Source organism: Pollicipes pollicipes, unplaced genomic scaffold (assembly GCF_011947565.3).
Source record: "Pollicipes pollicipes isolate AB1234 unplaced genomic scaffold, Ppol_2.1 Scaffold_4881;HRSCAF=5763_pilon_pilon_pilon, whole genome shotgun sequence".
Classification (NCBI taxonomy): domain Eukaryota; kingdom Metazoa; phylum Arthropoda; class Thecostraca; order Pollicipedomorpha; family Pollicipedidae; genus Pollicipes; species Pollicipes pollicipes.
The window spans coordinates 12,104,812-12,123,890 of NW_023596576.1; the positions used below are offsets into that span (position 1 = coordinate 12,104,812).

Genomic DNA, 19,079 nt, shown 5'->3' on the forward strand with positions numbered 1-19,079 from the left:
CTTCCCATGGCCTTAGTTTCTTAACCTACCCGTAACTGTTCCATTTCCCAACCTTTGACGCCTACACCCTAACCCGTAAGCTCTGTCGCCTTGCACCTACTCGCCCCAGTCCTCACTCTAAAGAGAACGCTGTCACTATCAACACTTGCCGAGTGAGGGGACCATGTCCCCTGGGGGGGGGGGACATACACAAATAGGCACAATGCTTTCTCATATGCAGGCAGGGGCGACGCCACGGATTTTGAACCAGGGCATGAAGTTCCGGAGGCTTCCACAAAATGGGGGCGCTCCGCCGGGCAGCCTCCTGGACGAGATCTTTTCATGTGCCAGGGGCGGATTCAGAGGAGGAGGGGGGGGGGGGGGCACGAGTTGTAGTCCTTTTTCTCTTGGCTCCGAAGGAACCCATAGGCTTCAATGGGGCCCACAGCCGGCCGAACGAACGCAGTTTTTTACCTAAAATGCAACAAGATTGGACGTCTTTGGGCTTCGAGGACAGGACGACGACCAATAAAAGCCGTCAGCGAAAGTGAAGGGCCCACGAGTAGACAAAACCATTGTTTATTGATTGAGAGAATGGTAATTGGTAGGTTTTAAGGCTAATTGCGCTGTCCAGAGGCCCTGCGCTGTTTCTGAGGCCCTACATGTCCATTTGCGAGGTTTATCCTATTGGTAAAGAATTTCTGTGTTGCCCCTGATTTCTTTCGCATTTGCCTGGAGGGCCCCGCGCTGTTATTAAGGCCCTATCTGTTAACCTGCTCTGGCCCACTCGATCGTTCGGGGCGTGTTGCGGGCATTCCTTATTTGAATGGAGGCCCTACGCTCCTGTTGGGGTTCCCATCGGTTAACCTGATCAGGCACAGCCGATCATTCCTAGGCCTTCATATTGTAATTTGGGTGCCTCTTATTTGAATGGATAGTCATTTGTTCTTTTCGTGGCCCTATTTATCAAACTGCTCGCGACAGCGGAGGATTCAGAAGGGGGAGGGGTGCAAAACCATGCCCTTATGCCCCGAGGGGACCCCATAGGGCTCCGAACGGGTCCATCACCGGCCGAACGGACGCAGTTTTTTTACACAAAAAACACAACGCAGTATGACGTCTTTGGGCCTACCGACGACCTAGAACAATCACAGGCGAAAATGAAAAGGCCATCAGCAGACAAAATTAATTCTTCGCTGATTGATAGGATGGTGATTGGGAGGATATTTCAAGTCTTCTTCACGCTCTCCAGGGGCTCTGTGCTGTTGCCGGGACCCTATAGGTTCACTTGCCGGGTCGATCCGACAGCTAAGGAGCATTCCACGTTGCTATTTATATTTTCACATTTTCTCGTGGGGCGTTACGCTGCTGTCGGGGCACTATCTGCTAACATGTCTGGGCATTCTTGACCGATCAGGCGCCCTCCATGGATTCTTCCCATTCGCCCGAAAGGTTCTATAAGCTTTTGTCGGGGCTCCATATGCTGGGGTACGCTCAGTTGCTCAGCAGCCCTTCATATTAGTCTCAGGGTCTTTCCACTTCCTCGAAGGGTCTTGTGGTGTTCCTGGCACCCATATCAATTAATACACCGAGCCATTTAATGCTTAGGGGCTCTCTGTACTGATCTAGGACTGGTTACCTTTGGTCTCGTTTGCAGAGGACCCTTTACTCACATCGGGCCCTCTCCGTTAGCCTGCCCGGACGTTCTTGATCGCACAGGGACATTAATTCACATCGTTTGCGGAGGACCCTTTACTCACATCGGGCCCTCTCAGCCTGCTAAGACGTTCTTGATCGCACAGGGAAATTAATTCACATCGTTTGCGGAGGACCCTTTACTCACATCGGGCCCTCTCAGCCTGCCAAGACGTTCTTGATCGCACAGGGACATTAATTCACACACACTGGTATTGGGTAACTCCGCTTTGCACAAACAGCCCTTTGCTCTGGCCGTGGTCTACTGTCGGGCCGCCGGGGCACTCCTGTTTGTTCAGGAACCCACTACGGTGGTCTCGGGTTCTTCTCGCTTACTCTGAGGACCCCTTACTTGCTGACGGGAGCCTCTTCGCTGGCCTGCCACGGCACCCATGATTGCTCAGGTTTCGTCCCTACCGACCTTGGTGCCTTAGCCTTAGAGCAGCGTTCGGATATGCGTAATCAGCGTTTAAGCGCTTTTTCAAACATAATTTTACATGCCGCCGACGCCGTTTATGCCATTTTCATTGGTTGCCAAATTTGTGACACCTTTTATAATTGTGCATCACGTTCTTGATACACTTTAAATGCTAGGACATAATTTACTCCTTTACAACAAACAAAGCAAGGACTCTGCACTAGTCATCAGCCATTAGCTGATCGCATCGACCAGCCGGCCAGCCGTGAATAAACTGTGAATCACGTCCGTGCTTGATTTTCATAATATTTAGCAGCTAACCTTACTTTACTCAACCATATTTTTCCGAAAAACTTAGTCTTAAAATGACAGGATTTATCATGATCTGGATAAAATGAATAAGCCCTATCAACGTGCATACGTAGCACGCCCAGTTTTCTGGGCTGCGCACAGTGAGATGGATTCCCGTACAAAAGAAAAGATACCATGCTAAAAGTCTCAAAATTTCATGACCGAAATGCGAGGATTTTTTTCTAAGCGGTATCTCACTCTATGGGGTCACACAATGTTGCGTGCCCCCCCCCCCCCCCTCCCCCTTAAAGAAATCCTGGACCTGCCTTCGCAGTGAGCCGTGTTAATGTGCGCGAAAGGAGGCAAGTGGATCCTCACAGCAGCCCGTCCCTGCTTCTCAAAACTACATCTGCTGTACCTCCATGACTCGGAGATAATGGACACAGAATAAAACGGGAGCACATCGCGAGAACTAATTTGGGGCACATGTTGCCGACAATTTTAAGCGTTGCATTGCTACGAAGTCATTTTCCTGAATGATAGATGTAAGCTGTTAAAAGTGATGCGGCCGCGATTAACAACTGAGCAGCCAGACTTTTATAACGCAAGATAGAGTGACGTGAAATTGGCTCAATTGTCATGTGTTCTGTAAGAAGGCAAGCGCGGGGCTTCGCTTTTCTGAGCAGGCACCTTAATCCACTTGATCAACACCGGCCTCGTCTCTCGGGAGGGGACGAATTCGTTGATGTGCAGGCTCATATCCGCCTGTCGCGCAGTACGCAAAATTGAGTACATAATTGACGATGAAAAACACGCCATGACTGTTCCTGGCGTATAAAACAAATTTAAATTACTTATTTATAGGTTTACCGGGAGAAAAGGTTCTTGTGAGTGTGGCAAATAGTGTCCTGTAAGAGAGTGTGTGGGGCGGTTAATGTGGTCAACTGATCAGGGAACTTCTAGAGTGGGGAGAAACATATACACCGCAATGCGGGCTAACCACTACTTGTTAAGGTCATAGGCCAAACCAAGGGCGCCATGGTCTCATATTTCTGTATGAATTTACGGGCTCCCATCCAATTCAAGGTCTCCCTTTCTCAAATCCAGACTCCTGATAAGAAACAGGGTTCTCTCCATGCATAGAAAACACCCCGTTCCCGCTTGATTCATGTAAAGGGCTTCCATTCCGGAACAAGACCTCCTGATCCATCAATGGGGCATACCGAGCCAGCTAAGCGACCTTCTCATCGCAAGTCAGGGGCCTCCTGGTTTAGTGGAAAGGCTCCCTAGTTCATACAGGGGCCTCCTAATCAAGAAAATGGGTCTGCTTGTGCAGAAGCGGGCCCTGAGACCCGTCCATTTCATTCCAAAAAGACCGCGGCCAGGCCAGCCACGGTTCCTTGAGCAACCCGTATCTGAACCTCCAGAGGACGGTATCGTCAATGCGATTATTTCTACGGGCTTGTGGTTGACCTGAACTAAACATAACCACAGGATGTGGGATCTTACGAATAGGGATCACGGGTTCTTATCTCCTAGGGATGAAATTGCACCTTGTTGAAGGATTCTCTGAAAACCCGGGACGTACGTCCTCAAAGTTTCGGGAAAGGGTCCTTTGGGATCCGAGGCTATCTCTTGGGTTGCTGACACACCGACGTATGCCTGTATATTTATTGTGCGGGTGCGTTTGTCAGAGGCGGGAAAGACGGCATCTGCATAGATCCAGCGCAGATCCAGCGCCAGTGACGCCAGGGTTACTTACCCGTACCCATACCAACGCAGGTCAATCGATGAGCGCGGAGGAAAGTATGCGCATCGGCAGCCGAGACGATGTATAAAAATATCAGAACTGGTGTGGAGCTTTATCACTTTAAGCCGCGTTGCTATTTCGCTCATATCGGTATTTGGGGTCTGTCTTCTTCGTAAAGCCCACCTTTCAACAGATGAGCCCACCATTTGTCATGCTATGAGTATACAGGGCCGATCGGGTGTTCATGCAGCTTAATAGCTGGCACTCATCGCCTACGTCTGAGCACTCGAAATGATCATGTCCGAACAAGTGGTGTGGGCTTCATCTGATGTCATTACTTTGCTGGCCGCTGAGTTTTCTCATCACTCCCGTGCCCAAACAGGACTATTGACAAACCACTGGCCAAATACATCAGCGACAGCTTACTGCACGGCCACGTCGCCCCACCCACCTCTCCCCCACCACTGCCCACACCACGCGCGCACACAGCACATCATCCCCGGTCCAATATCGGCGCGGCCGAACGCCGGGCGAGCGCCAGGTGGAACACAGGTGGGGTGGTGTGGGGCGCGCGCAGCTGAGGTCGACTTCGCGCCGGCTGCGGGGTGTAAGCGGTGCCTGCCACCGCCTGGCCAGCTGAGCAAACGGTGTTGAGGCTGGCTGGGTTAGTTGGACATACAGTGGCATCGTCATTACAGCTGTGATCAGAGCTGTCCGGACAGTGTCCGGACTGTTAAGCCCAGCACGCCGCCTGCCACTTTTGTCCAGAGTGTTCCTGCCACTCAGACACAAGCTACCCGTCCACACTCGTGTACTTAGTTTGGTACATGGACGCCCAGCCGCCCGTCGCCTAATTTATCGCATGGTCCATTTGTCACTCTTGGTTATCACTTCTATCATTCTTCTATCAATAGAATGGTCCCAGGGTTATTTAACTTTCCGTGGTATTAGGATCACTACCACGGATTGGGATTTTTTCGAACTTACACTTCCGCGATAGTGAATCACGGCCAGACCTAAAACTCGCCCGAAAACAAACATTCACTTTTCGTTTGCCATGACCTAGTCAATTGAACTGGGTTTTCGTCACTGTACACTTACAAAGTGTAGGTACCTGTGCGGTATTGTGCATAAATGATAGATTTAGGGTGATGCATGGAGTGGATTCCGTACAACGCGCACCTCCTTGCACGGTCTGACAGTGGAGATTCCTACGATCTCCCCCTCACCCGCTCTTTGGAGCAGACCTTTCTGCGGCTCTGCCACTCACCTGGTCTATGGAGCGGGCTTTCCTGCGCCGCTGCTCCTCTTCCAGCCGCTCCACGCAGTCGCGCAGCTCCTCCATCTCGTCTTTGGCGCTCTGCAGCTGATCGATCTCGTGTCGGATCATGTGCACGTCCTTCCTCACCTCCGTCACCTGCGGATGAGCGCCAGAGATGCCACCCGCGCTCCGCGGAGCAGCGCCTGGTTTGCCGCGCTGGCAACAGCGCGCTCCTCCCGGTGGACGGTCACCACGAAGCCGTCTGCAATTAAGCCCGAAGTTTCACGTCTGATCAGTGCTGGCAATTAGGTGGTGCGGTGGGCGGGCTCGATCCGGCCAGCCCATTTGAAACTTCAGGTTCACAGGGCTCCCAGTAGTTGTCGGTGACAAGGTGCCCGGCTTCGCTAATTATAATGCCGCATCATTCTGGGTCAAGGTCTGGGGATATGAAATTCTAACATTCGGAGCATCAGCGGCTTAGACTCATGTAAGGATCAGCACCATTAGGACATACCTTACCCGAACTGTCTTCACGGCCTGCTGGTGGACGTTCGCACATTGTAAACTCATGCAATTGAGGTGGTACGTGGCAATGCTATAAAAATGTAAGGTTGCGTGACAAGTAATTTGGAGCCGCTTAACGGGCCGCACGGTGCTAATTACATGTATTGTTCCAAAGACTTAGGTAACGCACGATGTATATTTGTACGGCTCGTTCCGGCTTACAAACGTGGAAAGAGAGCTGAAAAACGACATTAACGATCGTCTCTGGTCGGAGAGAAGGAGGGTGAGAGATAGCGAGCGAGCGAGCGAGCGAGAGAGAGAGAGAGAGAGAGAGAGAGAGAGAGAGAGAGAGAGAGAGAGAGAGAGAGAGAGAGAAGAGAGAGATGAGAAGAGAGAGAGAGGAGAGAGAAGAGAGAGAGAGAGAGAGAGCAGAGAGAGAGAGAGGAGAGAGAGAGAGAGAGAGAGAGAGAGAGGAGAGAGAGAGAGAGAGAGGGAGAGAGAGAGAAGAAGGAGAGAGGAGAGAAAGAGAGAGAGAGAGAGGCTGACCTCCGTTTGGCACGACACCACCGAGCTGGTGAGGTCCCTGAGCTGTGACCGGATGACCTTTAGTTGGGCGCTGGTCTCCATGTAGCGATCCGCTTGGATGCTGTCCAGCTTGGCCGAGAGATTGCGGGACATAGTCGTGACCTGCTTCTGCAGGCTGCCGGCAAAGGTTAGCGCCTTTAGTGTCCACCTTGTATGCATGTTCTGTGCCGGAGAGGTATCTCCGGCTCTGACGCACAAAACTGGGCGAGCCTATGCGTTTCTGGAAGGGCTATGAACATTTTGATGATAATTCCGCCTCATTATTAATGATGAACGCCCCTTAACAATTGGGAAGTCCGTCAGGTCAATGGAAATGCTTAAAATCTGGAAGGTGTTGCATGTTTCCCCTTTATAGAGAATGTTCTACTCATGGGAAATATAAAAGCAAACAGCAAACTTTGCGTAAGTTGTTCAGTGCATTTGTGAGGAACATCATGCACATAAATAGGGCAGTAGTGAAAGCCTTATTCCTCGAAGAAAAAACAGGAGAATGGAGGTATAGGTGCGTTGATATTTCGACAACATAGCTCTATCAAAACGAATAGCAGAAGTGAATTCCACTTCACTTGTGAAGTAGAAATCATTCGAACTGGAATTCCACTTCCAGTGGATTCACTTCTACACGTTTCGATAAAGGCATGTTGTCGAAACATTAGCACATCTATGCCTCTATTCCCCTGTTTTTTTCTTCGAGCAATAAGCCTGTTGCTACTGTGTTATCTATAAGTGTCAAAGATGATAAATAGGCTCAGTTAAAACTATTTGTATCGTAATCAGTAAAAAGTACGGCTTTAGACAACAAAATTTCTCCATTTAGTAAATATACTTATCAATACGTGATTGTTTGATTGCGTCACAGAACGTTTGCATGACGTTGAGGTGGCGTTTTTAAAACATTGATGTGGTTAAGCATTGCCGCCTGAAAATACACCACAGACGTAGTGCAAACAATCTAAGACTACTGCCTGCCACTGTACGGCTTCATTACGCAGGCACAAGGTCAACAGCAGACCCCATCGGTCAAATAGCTCTGTGAAATCATCGCCGGCTCTCAAGCTGGAAAACGACCGAGCACATGGCGTAGTTTCGCAAAATAATTTGGAAGGAGAGGCTGAGCAGCGAAAAATGACTCAACCTGCCTCAAAGAAAAAGACTAGCAAACGGGTTCCTCTCCAGTTTTGGACCTTTCTCCTCTCGAAGGTATGACAGCTGGACTCCAAGTTGGGTTGGGGGTTGGGGGAGAGGGGCTAAATAGGACTATGCCTCTGAAAGTCTGCAAAAATAAATTCGCACCTTCAAAGATTAGACTATTGTGTATCTTTGCTACAATTTTAAAGTTTTCCTCTGCACACGTTAACAGCTACGGAAGTACGAAAAATACAGATTCTACCGTAACTCCTCCAGCTCAATCAAAAGGCTCCAGCACAACTTCGCAGTGCTGTGTAAAGGCTGGTCCGTTCTTTTATTAACGTAAAAATCACGCAGGCGAAACATTCGCCCGGACGTCCTTCTAAATATACCAAATGATGTCATGACGGCCTTGAAAGATGCTTCTTTCAGATCCGTCATCATTTTTGTCCATCCCTTGGCCGCCGCTGAGTGTTAGCCCCGGGATCAGGGCGGGACCGATGCCGCGCGGTCTATGGAGATCGACTGCAGTACTGGATGCGGATGTTTTCGTTGCTAAGATTCGCGAGCATACCTGTCCAAAATCACGCCACACAGTTTTGTACCGATTAAATGAACGTTGAATATCTCAATTTTTACCCTTTTTGAGCAGGGTTTTTCACTATCAGGGTGCCGTTTATCAACCACTTAGCCCCGAATAGCGGATCCAGAGAGCCGACGGGTTCGTGCCCCCCCCCCCCCTCCCAAAGATCGTGGCAGCATGATTTCCCCCACCCCTAAAAAACTGCACGACGTATACTATTATGCGCATGCTACGTCACGTTTCCAGCAATTTATTGGGCAGGTTTCTCGTTTTGTTTCTGCTGGGAGAGACAACTGTGCCAACAGTCAACGCGTACCCGCAGCTTTCGACGGTTGTGGATGTAACCGAAGGTTCTAGAGCAAAAGGCTACGGAGACGTGACGTCACCATGAAACTAAAGGTCGGTAGCCCGTAATGCTTTTTGGTTGATACTACGAAGAGGTTTGGTGACATACTAGCAACATGATTAAAAACGGAGATTTTGCCAATGAACTGGGTGCTTATTTCAATGTTAGGTGCATAGAAATTGTGCATTTTGCATTTAAAATATTCTTAAGACAAATCAATGCTAACATCTGCTTCCAGAAATGGTTACTGCTAAACCACGCTTTCTTGCCCCAGTATCCGTCCCATAGTCGTCGTAGTCAGCGCACCTGATTATTTATACGTAATGCCTTTTTGCAACGTGAATATCTATATGTAAATAGATACACATTATATGCAAGGCTTATATTAGATATATAAATGGGCAATCAGTGTTCGTTCATCTTCGCACTGCAGTACCTATATGGAGTGAATTGTGAAAATAAGGGAATGTGAGGACGGCGGGTGCCAAGAATTTCGCTGTTGCTGTCACATGATCTTCCCAGGCGTTGCAGACCCACACTGTTGGATGGGTTAGGTGAAAAAGGTGAGCAGGAAATACTGCCTCGACTTCCCTTATATATACCTAAGACTATTTCCGAGTTGAGATATGGGCCGCGATACTCTGACTGGCGGAAATTGCAAAATTTGCCAGAAATTGTCCCATTTTACAGGAAAATCTGTCATCTTGAACTGAAAGGCGCACGCTGCATTTACGCCTCCCGGAACTCACCACCCACTACCCCCATTAAGGCAGGCCATCCCTGTATCCACCCTGGCAACGCTCCTCCTCAGGCTACAGGAGGTGCATTCCAACTTCTCACTGGGTGCCCCAGGGTGTTGCGAGCCCGTCTGGCGCGCCGTTTCTCATCCCCACCCGATGCTGTTGTTGTGGTTGTATGCCTATGTTTTACTCCTTGACACAGACTGTTTCTAAGCACTTCCGGCTACAGTTCTTTGGAATAAATCTCTGGTCAATGGGCTAACCCATCTCCCTATCGGGGAAGAGGCTGGAAGAGCATTTCAGGAACACTTTTGCAGCTCTGGTGCAAACCAACGCCATTTCCCGGCTGAAAATGCTTCAATGTATGTGCTTTGTCGGAAAAAATTCGGTCTATGGAAATATTTACTCTTCAGCCAGCCCGCAGAAACAACGTATTCACGCCGCCGTAGCGATGGTGCCATATGATTTAGTCCTATCATGACGCCACGGCGTGGCCTACCCAGGATGCAGTAATGCTCGGCCTGGGTGTACATGAGTAGTTCATTGCTGGTCGATGGTCAACCCGCTATTATATTGACATTTTGAGAGGTGATTTAGCCCGTCAGTCTGATGACTGGGTCCCCCAGTAACCCGTTAACTTCATCATCACACCCAGCCTACCGGTCACAGATCGTCCTGCTCCCCGCGCACAGCCGTTCCACGCGCGACATAACAACGAAAGCCCGAGCCACCTCCCCGGGATCGTGACATATATATATATATATATATATATATATATATATATATAGATATATACGTTGCATGTGTGTGTGTGTGTGTGTGTGTGTGTGTGTGTGTGTGTGTGTGTGGTGTGTGTGTGGTGTGTGTGTGTGTGTGTGTGTGGTGTGTGTGTGTGTGTGTGTGTGTGTGTGTGTGTGTGTGTGTGGTGTGTGTGTGTGTGTGTGTATGTGCATGCCTGGGTGTGGGTGTGAGAACCGTTTGGTGTTTTAAATAACATTCTACAAGAACGGATTGCCCCCCCCCCAACCAACCAAAGTCTAGATCCGCCCCTGCACCCCCCCCCCCCCAACTGTTGCCAAAGTTCTGGATGCGCCCCTGCAGTGCACGTAAATCAGAACATTCACCTGAGATGAAATGCCACATTGTCACCTGCCCACAATTTCGAAAAGTGAGAGGCTCAAAGCCGGACGGGGACTCGTTTGTATATGTTTTTGGGGTCAGGGTTAGTATAATTTTTTGCTGTTCAGCCCATCCTCGTAACTCAACTTGGGAATGTACGTCCTTATGCTTGGCCATTTTGCAGCTTAACAGCCGGTGATGATTTTAAGAATCTGATCGACCTATCAGACCTGCTGGTGACGTCGTGCCCGCGTACGCGCAGTCCGTAATCTACCAATAGTCTGGCAGGCAGTAGTTTTAGATTGTTCGCACTACACCTGTGGTGTATTTTCAGGCGGTCATGTGCGATTGATCAATGTTTTAACATACGCGTTGAGGTGCTGCCATCCTAGCACTCACTTATAGTACTCCAAACTCAACGAGAGATGGCAGCACGGTGCTGGGAATGTTCGCTAAGCCAAATATCGTTATGTGCTCGTGTTTTGGTCCTTTCTCATAGCGTTCTTGCAAATGCACCCGGGCGCTTAAGAATTACGCAAGTAATTATGTGCATTTGCGGGGAACATTCTTCATATCAATAATACCGTGCTGTCAGTACAAAGTGAAAAATTTTCGGTTTGAATTTTAAATCTACTGCTCCTGTTCCTTTCAATAAAGGCATGTAGCCGAAATATTTATGCATCTATATCTTCTTTTCTCCTGGTTATTTTATGAGGAATTAGACTAGCAGTACTGTCTTGTCTATGTGAGCTTAATGGGTTTACTTATGCTCACATACTCGGTTGTGACACTTCTTAAGTGTTCGATTACAGCCTCCTTCCCGTAGTAACTAGGAAGAATGTCCAAATAAATGTGTGATGTACCTCAAAACATGAGACGTGATTGAAACTTGCACGGATTGTTCAATGTTGTTACAACCGACTGACGCCCACAATGCTTTAACATCATGCTCACGTGCACCAGATCAAAATGGCGCTACGATAATATTACTTTTGGCCTTGAACGTTGTATAGCTTGTGGGGTCGCAGAATTTCGGTGACATTGCTACGTCGTTCTGTGCTTGGATCGCCTCGAAGAAATCTACGAAACATAGTCTGCACATCTTTGAGGGCGTGTAGCTCAGAAGGAAAAGGGTGTTAGGTGTTAAGAAGGACATGCTGAAAACTGCACCGAATGATGTTCAAAATGACTATTTCGGCTAAAAAAGCAATAGAAACGCAGAACACTCAATTTAATTCATATCAAGAAACTTGCATATGATAAATTATGCTATCTGGAATTGGTGAGTCTGTTTACAGGACATTCTAACGAGCTGTGACCCTCATGGGCATGCGTACATGCTTTGCCACTTGATTGCCTTGGATGTTGTACGAAAGAAATGCGATCCAAGGTTTCGATTCACCCCAACATTGGCCTGATATCCCAGTCTTAACATATGTATTTGTTGGATCTGACTGCAGTCGGAAAAGCTACCGTTATATTCCTGGGGCATGGAGGCGAGCTCATCGATACGTCAAAAGCAATCGCTGCTGTTCACCGTCAAAGTAAGGGAAGTTGTCTATTCCTAGACCTATTCCTTGATTTCGTAAGCATCTTCCAGAGCCACGTGTGTAAACACCTCATGGTCACCGAAACTAACAGAGGAGATCTACAGCTCATCTGGCACCGTTTTGCGATGGCTGCACATGCTACCACGATACACGAGTGACTGGGTGGAGGAGGGCCCCGGTCATTGATCGCAGCTTGTCGGCGGCTTAGAGAGCAGCGCTATAAATAGCCCCAGCCCATCCAGGCAGACCGCCCCTTAGCGACTACATGCCAGTGCTCGTCGATGCGGTTATTGCCGGTACCGTAGCGTTTCATCGCTCGACCCTGCCATGCGATTTTCTAGTAAAAAGTTCGCAGCATGTATGTACGTATGCATTGATTACAAGCAACATTGCACCGGCCAAAAAAGGGACAAAGGAACCTCATCCGCATCGCGGGGTGCACTTATCAACTCGCACCGTACCGGGACCAAGGATCGTTAGAACCGAGACAACGTTCTACAGCAACGCAAGATGCCTGAGTAACCCACGCAGTGGTCGAGTTGCCTTGTCTTGCTGCTCTGATTGGAACCGGGGGTAGATGGCGAGCTGCGACCTACGCATGCAATTTTGAACGTTCTCCCCGTTTTAATCAAAGGCGATTCGCAACGGCGAACTCGTTTTGAATAGCGACGAAAATTGGATGCTATTTCTGCACAGTGTGCATTTCTGGGTATGTATGTTTAACTTGATTCCAGGTGGATGGGGTGGGTCGTCTGATCTCAGAACTTTGCCAGGATTTAAGACATTTTGCCACGATCCTGAGCCTGTCATCCAGGAGGCGCAATGTCTTTTGAAGGTACACTTGATTGACACAAGACACAACATTGAACCATTACAGGCAGGCTTGTTCTGGACAGGGCTGCAAATAAATCCGTCCTGTACCACGTAGTGTCATGACACGACCGTCCCGTGTCAGGTTCCGGACGAATGCAAGCCATCCATATGAGACCATTTTAGTGTTTGTTTGCGGAAGCCAAGTTCGCGAGGCCCATGTCAACCGTTAATTCAGAAGCCCATAGTCTAAGCACGAAGCCTGCCTGGAATCGGCATTCAAATATCTTAAAGCCTAGCTCCAAGTAGGTAACAGGTTTGAAGCCACGCAGCGGTTGCAACGCAACACATAACACAGGGCCATGTGTCCACTGAGTGCTCATGTGGCAACGCTGTGAGCCAACACACCGCTGCTGTTAAGCCAGGTTACTAGCAAGCTTGCTAGCTCCATGACAAGAATATGCCTTTCAGCATCAACATACTGATTTCAAAAAGCCTGCAACGACAGATTTCAGCTGTGCTAAAGGATGGTTCTTTCCTTAGCAAAGTCGCGGTGATCGTAGCCTTTTGCATAATGTTTGACTCCTGCATCCGCTCCGACAACCTCCACAAAACGCTGTTCTGGATCCACCCAATATGAACTGAACACTCAGTGGTAGCAAATCTAGCATATGCAGAGCACGAATCGTAGCTGGGGTGCGGCGCGGCGCGGCGTTCGACGAGACTGACATGGTTTTGCATATGTCGGCCAGCTGCGTCCAGCCGCATCCCCGCTACCTGACCGTCCGCATCACGACACGCCCTTAGGCCCGTGACCTCCGCCGCAGGTGTGGCCCGTGTCGGCCGGCTGGCCTGGCCCGCGGCCCATCTACGCTCGACCCTATTGATCTGGGCCGCACCGAGCGGCACCGAGAGGCTGAGGGACGGGCGGCGACGCTGCTTCCTCCCGCCGAGAGGCTGAGGGACGGGCGGCGACGCTGCCCCCTCCCACCGAGAGGCTGAGGGACGGGCGGCGACGCTGCTCCCTCCCACCGAGAGGCTGAGGGACGGGCGGCGACACTGCTCCCTCCCACCGAGAGGCTGAGGGACAGGCGGCAACACTGCTCCCTCCCACCGAGAGGCTGAGGGACGGGCAGCGACGTTGCTCCCTCCCACCGAGAGACTAAGGGACGGGCAGCGACGCTGCCCCCTCCCACCGAGAGGCTGAGGGACGGGCAGCGACGCTGCTCCCTCCCACCGAGAGGCTGAGGGACGGGCGGCGACACTGCTCCCTCCCCACCGAGAGGCTGAGGGACGGGCGGCAACACTGCTCCCTCCCACCGAGAGGCTGAGGGACGGGCAGCGATACTCCTCCCTGCCGCAGACAGGTTGAGGGCTAGACACTCCTCACTGCGACCTACAGGCAGAGGGTTAAACACTCCTAACTACAGCCAACAGGCTGAGGGCTTAACACTCCTCCCTGAGGCCAATAGGCTGAGAGTTAGTCCTCTCTTTAGCTGACAGAGGCGGTAGTGGTATAGTGGTCCAGACGTTCGGCTTCGGGCCTGCTGGTCCCGGTTGGAGCCCCTGCCACGCCACCACCGCATTCCACATGATACCTAATAAAGGCATTCCGCCTCCGAATGGCCCGGCTGGCCGGTGACACGTAAAATCCCGATCATTATTATTCTCTCTACCTGAAAGGCCGTGGGTTGAGCGCGTCCACTCTCCCTAGTTGCCGCCTTCCCACACCGGCAAGTCCCCCGGGGCGCAGACAGTATGGGTCATCACCGTCTCCACAACAATGCTATAACTGGGTTTCGTTCGCCCAATTCCTCGCACCGAACATGCTTATCCGATGAACTGCAAACAGCGTATAGGCCAGCACGCTATCCTGTCTAAGAACGCTGCGTATCACGCGTCCAAAATATCATAGATTTCGGTGCCCACGGAGGAGTTGTATAGAATGCCTGTGGAGTCCCCAGCAACGGACTAATTAAACTCCGATGTAACTGAACGATGCATTTCGGGTTAATTAGCCCCAGGCAGCCATTTGTGGAACATCATGAGCGCTCTAGATTAATCAATGCTGTGCCTATTATTCGGAGTACAGATCAGAGCCCCCCTCCCCCCCCCCCCCACCCCTCATCCCGGCGGCGCTCCCAGACGTCCTGTACGACACGTACCCGACGCGAGAACACGGTGTCCGCCTGCCTAGCTGTCCGACGCTGCCGAGAGAACGCTTGCCTGTTTGTTACTGCTGTGTGTGGCCGCATAAGAACGGCGGCTAATCACTGAAGTGCACTGCAGCACTGTACCACTGCGAAATACAGCGTAGCGAATACAGGTAGCATTGAAGAAAGCGATTGGAACGTGTAAAACTATCAAAGCTAGTAAAGGCCACAAGTCAGACGGTTCTGACTTTCAAACCAAGATCAACGCACATGGCACCAAGATGGCAATGGTCAGGCACAAGCGGAGCAGCTAGTTGGTTTACCAAATAGTGCGCATGTGCTAAGCAACTCAAAAGAAGTGCACAATGTCAAATCAAGGACGAAAGGGTGCAAATTACGTTCGCTTTGGTACTTCTGAAACTGCCTTGCCGTGATCTATTCCATGATATTGCAATATTAAATCCAATGGGCACGGCTTTGTTATACGACAAGCTAGCTCAATATCTCCGTAAACCTCTGCCAAAAAGCATCAGTATATTGTGATATTTTTCATTAAAAATATTAACAATGTCAAGTCATTTTGTATTGGTACAAGTCATTTTGTATTTGTACGAGCCATTTCTGTACAAGCCCAAACCATATTGCTGCAACTGCCTCAGACATTCTAAACAAACTGATATTTTAGCCTGATATCTGCTTGAGCTTTTGGAGCCCTTGGTTTACCGGGAAAAGGGAACCTGGAACGCAAATTTCATATTTACGATGACAATTGGTATGAGCTGTTGGAGTGCAGCACCATATTTTTTCAAAGTAACAATATGCCTCCGCTAAAACCGCTTTCTTAGGTAATCAAATGCATGGTTACCGGGAAACTTATCCGCATCAATGTCATGGGACTTCTAAAACCGTTTTCTGAGGTAATCAAATGCGTGCTTACCGGGAAACTTATCCGTGTCAATGGCATGTTCTAAAGCAGGTGATTGTTCTTAGCACATCGGACCAGGAATGACCATGTGATATGTGCACCAAGTGATAACACGAATAGGTTCAGGGCAGTGATATGTAAATGTCGATACAGCAAATAAACGATCCTTGTCACAGTCAACCAAATGTAACGACCACCGCAGAAATGATTAGCTGAAAAGATAGCTGAGCAACGCATCCGTTACACGCACAAAGCAGCGGTGGGCAAGCGAGGTGACGACGTGCTTGAGATTTATGGATTATCACGATGTGCCATGCCCGGCATGGCACTGGATCCGCCCCTGCCCAGAATGAAGGGGAATTGCTTGGGGCATTTAGGGCTGCCGATGTCAGCGGCAATGTGCGTGTGGAAGGAAGTGATTACACAGTTCTCCTTCTGATCGCGCGTGCTGCTCAGGTGAATGTGGACGCATGGACCGTTGGCCAAGAAGTGCCATGGGACAGTGCAGATGATGCCCGCCTCAGATGATTGAGCCAATCACCTTTGGATAGTCACAGACATGACCAACTAATGCGCTGGTAGGTTTGTCTTTCAATGCAGTCTAGCAAGCAGATAGTTCTTTTTAAGAACAAAGACGCATCGATGCCAGGTTCACGCGCTCGTTCACCAGAACCATTTCATAACGAATAGCTGGCTAAGAGCCTGACCACGTCTGGGAATTCGAGTCAACGGCGCTAGTGAGCTTGTAGCTACCCACGCTTTTGGCATGTATGACCAACGCATTGCGAGAAATGCAAACATTCGTATGGATACCGGTCCCAGCAAACTTGATCGCACACTTGCGTGGGCTCCGCTCGCGTCTTAAGCCACAGGGTGTGGCGGACCGGATTCTCACATCACTTACAGGGTATTGCGGACCGGATTCTCACATCACTTACAGGGTATTGCGGCACGGATTCTCACACCACTTAGTGAGCAGCACACGGCAAAGTGGCCCGCATCGTGCAGCTTGCTCCACCCCTTTACCTCTCCTGTGTGGCTGCCGAGATCTGACCCGAGCCGTTACAACGCCCCTAAAACAGGCGGATCAACGACTCGTCTTCAGCTGCGCCCATCGACCCACGCTCTCGCCTGAGCGCGGTTATCCGCTCTCTGCCTCGTCAAGCGGTTGTGATGCGGTGTTGCCACGCCGTCGGGCGGTCGAGGTCCGGGTCTGATTTCGACCCGCGCTGCTCACCTTTGTACAAGCTGCAAGTTGTCTGTTTATCATATGCTAATCGGTTGTGAAGATGATGCTCTGTACATATTGTAATGCTGGAGGAAAATAATGCCTGGACAAAGAGCATGTAAGCAAAGGCTCTAACCTGCGCCCGGCCGGGGTCTGAGACAACTACGCTCGGCCGGGACTCTCTCCCAGAATCTCCGATTTCCAGAGGCCGTTTGAGAGAGACAAAGAAACCCTTGTTAGGGCCGCGTCAAATCATGAAGAACGCAGACCAAATTTGTGATCTTAGGTTAAATGTGCGGTCACCAGAGGTTGTGACAGGTAAAAAATGTTTGTCCTGATAGATGCAGCTAAAACCTATGTTTTCACATCAAGACGGATATTGAGTGCACGGAAATAGGTGTTAAGACTTTGGGGAGTCCATTCCGACAAGTTCTGTTCCCAACATGGGTCAGGTCAGATCAGGTCATCGTTCAAATTGGCTTGCCAGTAGACTATAATAGAAGTGCTTTTCACGAGGTGCTTCAAACTAAGTTCATTTTATTAGGTGCAGCTGCCGGATCGAAATAACCCAGACACAAAACTATAATTTTAGGGTGACGTAGAGGTCATTTAAGGTCAATTTAAGTCAACATATCACAATTCAAATGGCAACAGGATGGGGTAGTAACCAGGTCTATTAGACCAGTACGATGCTTTTCTGCGGTCAGAAATAGTGTGTTGCATATCTACAGGTACTCGAGATCGCATAGTTGTTGTCCACATTGTGCATAGCCTCTTCGACGCTTGGCAATGCATTTGTGATAAACTGAGGGCAGGCACGTTGGTAAATGAAATAATGCGTCACCCGCTTCACAAATATCATAAGGAGGTGGATACGTGCGTGGAATTTGTTCGTCTTGCCTCTCCGCATCCGCAACATAGGTCGTTGACCTTGGATGACCGCATATAACATTACATGTCCTCATGTGACCTATCGTGACCTAATTATGCATATCACAGCATATTTTAGGTGGATTCTTCTAATTTTGCGTCCATAGTTGTCAGTAAAATTGCTTAAACTACCATTCTTACCATTCACGCTCGCGTGTTTTGCAGGAGGCAACAATAGAGGTACGTCATGACCTACACTATGATCATGTGCTCTGTGGTCTTGTGATGGCTGTGCACGTGAGTTGGTACTCTTCTCTTCACATGCAAGTGCCAAAGCTATACAAAACTGGGTAAAAATTTGTATCATCTACGAAAAATAGCAAAAAATGACCCGGCTTCAATCGCTGACCTTGGCTATTTCGAAAAAATTTAAGTCTGTAAACTGTAGATATTATCATGCACTATGACCCACTACAAAGTTGCGTGTGGTCAAAGTTTTTGGAGGTTGCCCTTTTGGCCCAGCCTAGGTCACTGATATTGGTAGATGAAAACTCAAACTCCACACAAAGGATGCCAAATAAATAAATTAAAAAGCAAGTGAAAATTTCGCATTGCCCCAAGTACTCCTTTCTTATCTGTACTCGAAAAACCGCAGGGGCAGTCAACTTCCACAGGCCGGGGCGTGGAATTAGAATTAACTGCACCATCAGGTCCAAAAAAATTGCACTTCTTGTTGCTAAAAGCTGCATGAAGATGTGATCAATGACTGTAAAGCTATTGACTTATTGACCGCGTGACAGCCGGATAGGCCCGTTGAAGTTTCGTCTGTGCGTTGCAGCACTTGCACGTCACACAAGCCTCACACACAAGCCTTACACGTCGTCAGGCAATATGTCATTGCTTATAACCGTCGACCTGCTGCGACTCACTTGTGACCGCTGAGCACACCTACGTTTGGGATAATTATGACGCCTTTGCTTACCATTACAAATTCTGAAGCGTGCCGTGAAGCGTTATGGAGTTTCTAGCACTTGGAATGCATTTATTTTAACTCAAAGTGATTTTTCGAAGCGATCGCTAAGAAACATGGATGACATTATTTATTCAAAGAAATCCTGCTTGGGTAAAATTGACCAAACGAATG

At 49.3% G+C, this 19,079-nt stretch overlaps 1 protein-coding gene across 2 annotated transcripts in view; it reads right to left on the reverse strand.

The window, feature by feature from the left end:
* LOC119100864 (glucose transporter type 1) overlaps window positions 1-19,079 on the reverse strand; it is a 48,266-nt gene that overhangs the window by 28,546 nt on the left and 641 nt on the right. For both annotated transcript variants that reach the window (XM_037224036.1, XM_037224037.1), the window contains exons 2-3: window positions 6,445-6,598; window positions 5,404-5,550 (exon numbers count right to left, since the gene is read on the reverse strand). In XM_037224036.1, the coding sequence (XP_037079931.1) occupies window positions 5,404-5,550; window positions 6,445-6,598 (301 nt within the window). The remainder of the gene's footprint in view (window positions 1-5,403; window positions 5,551-6,444; window positions 6,599-19,079) is intronic.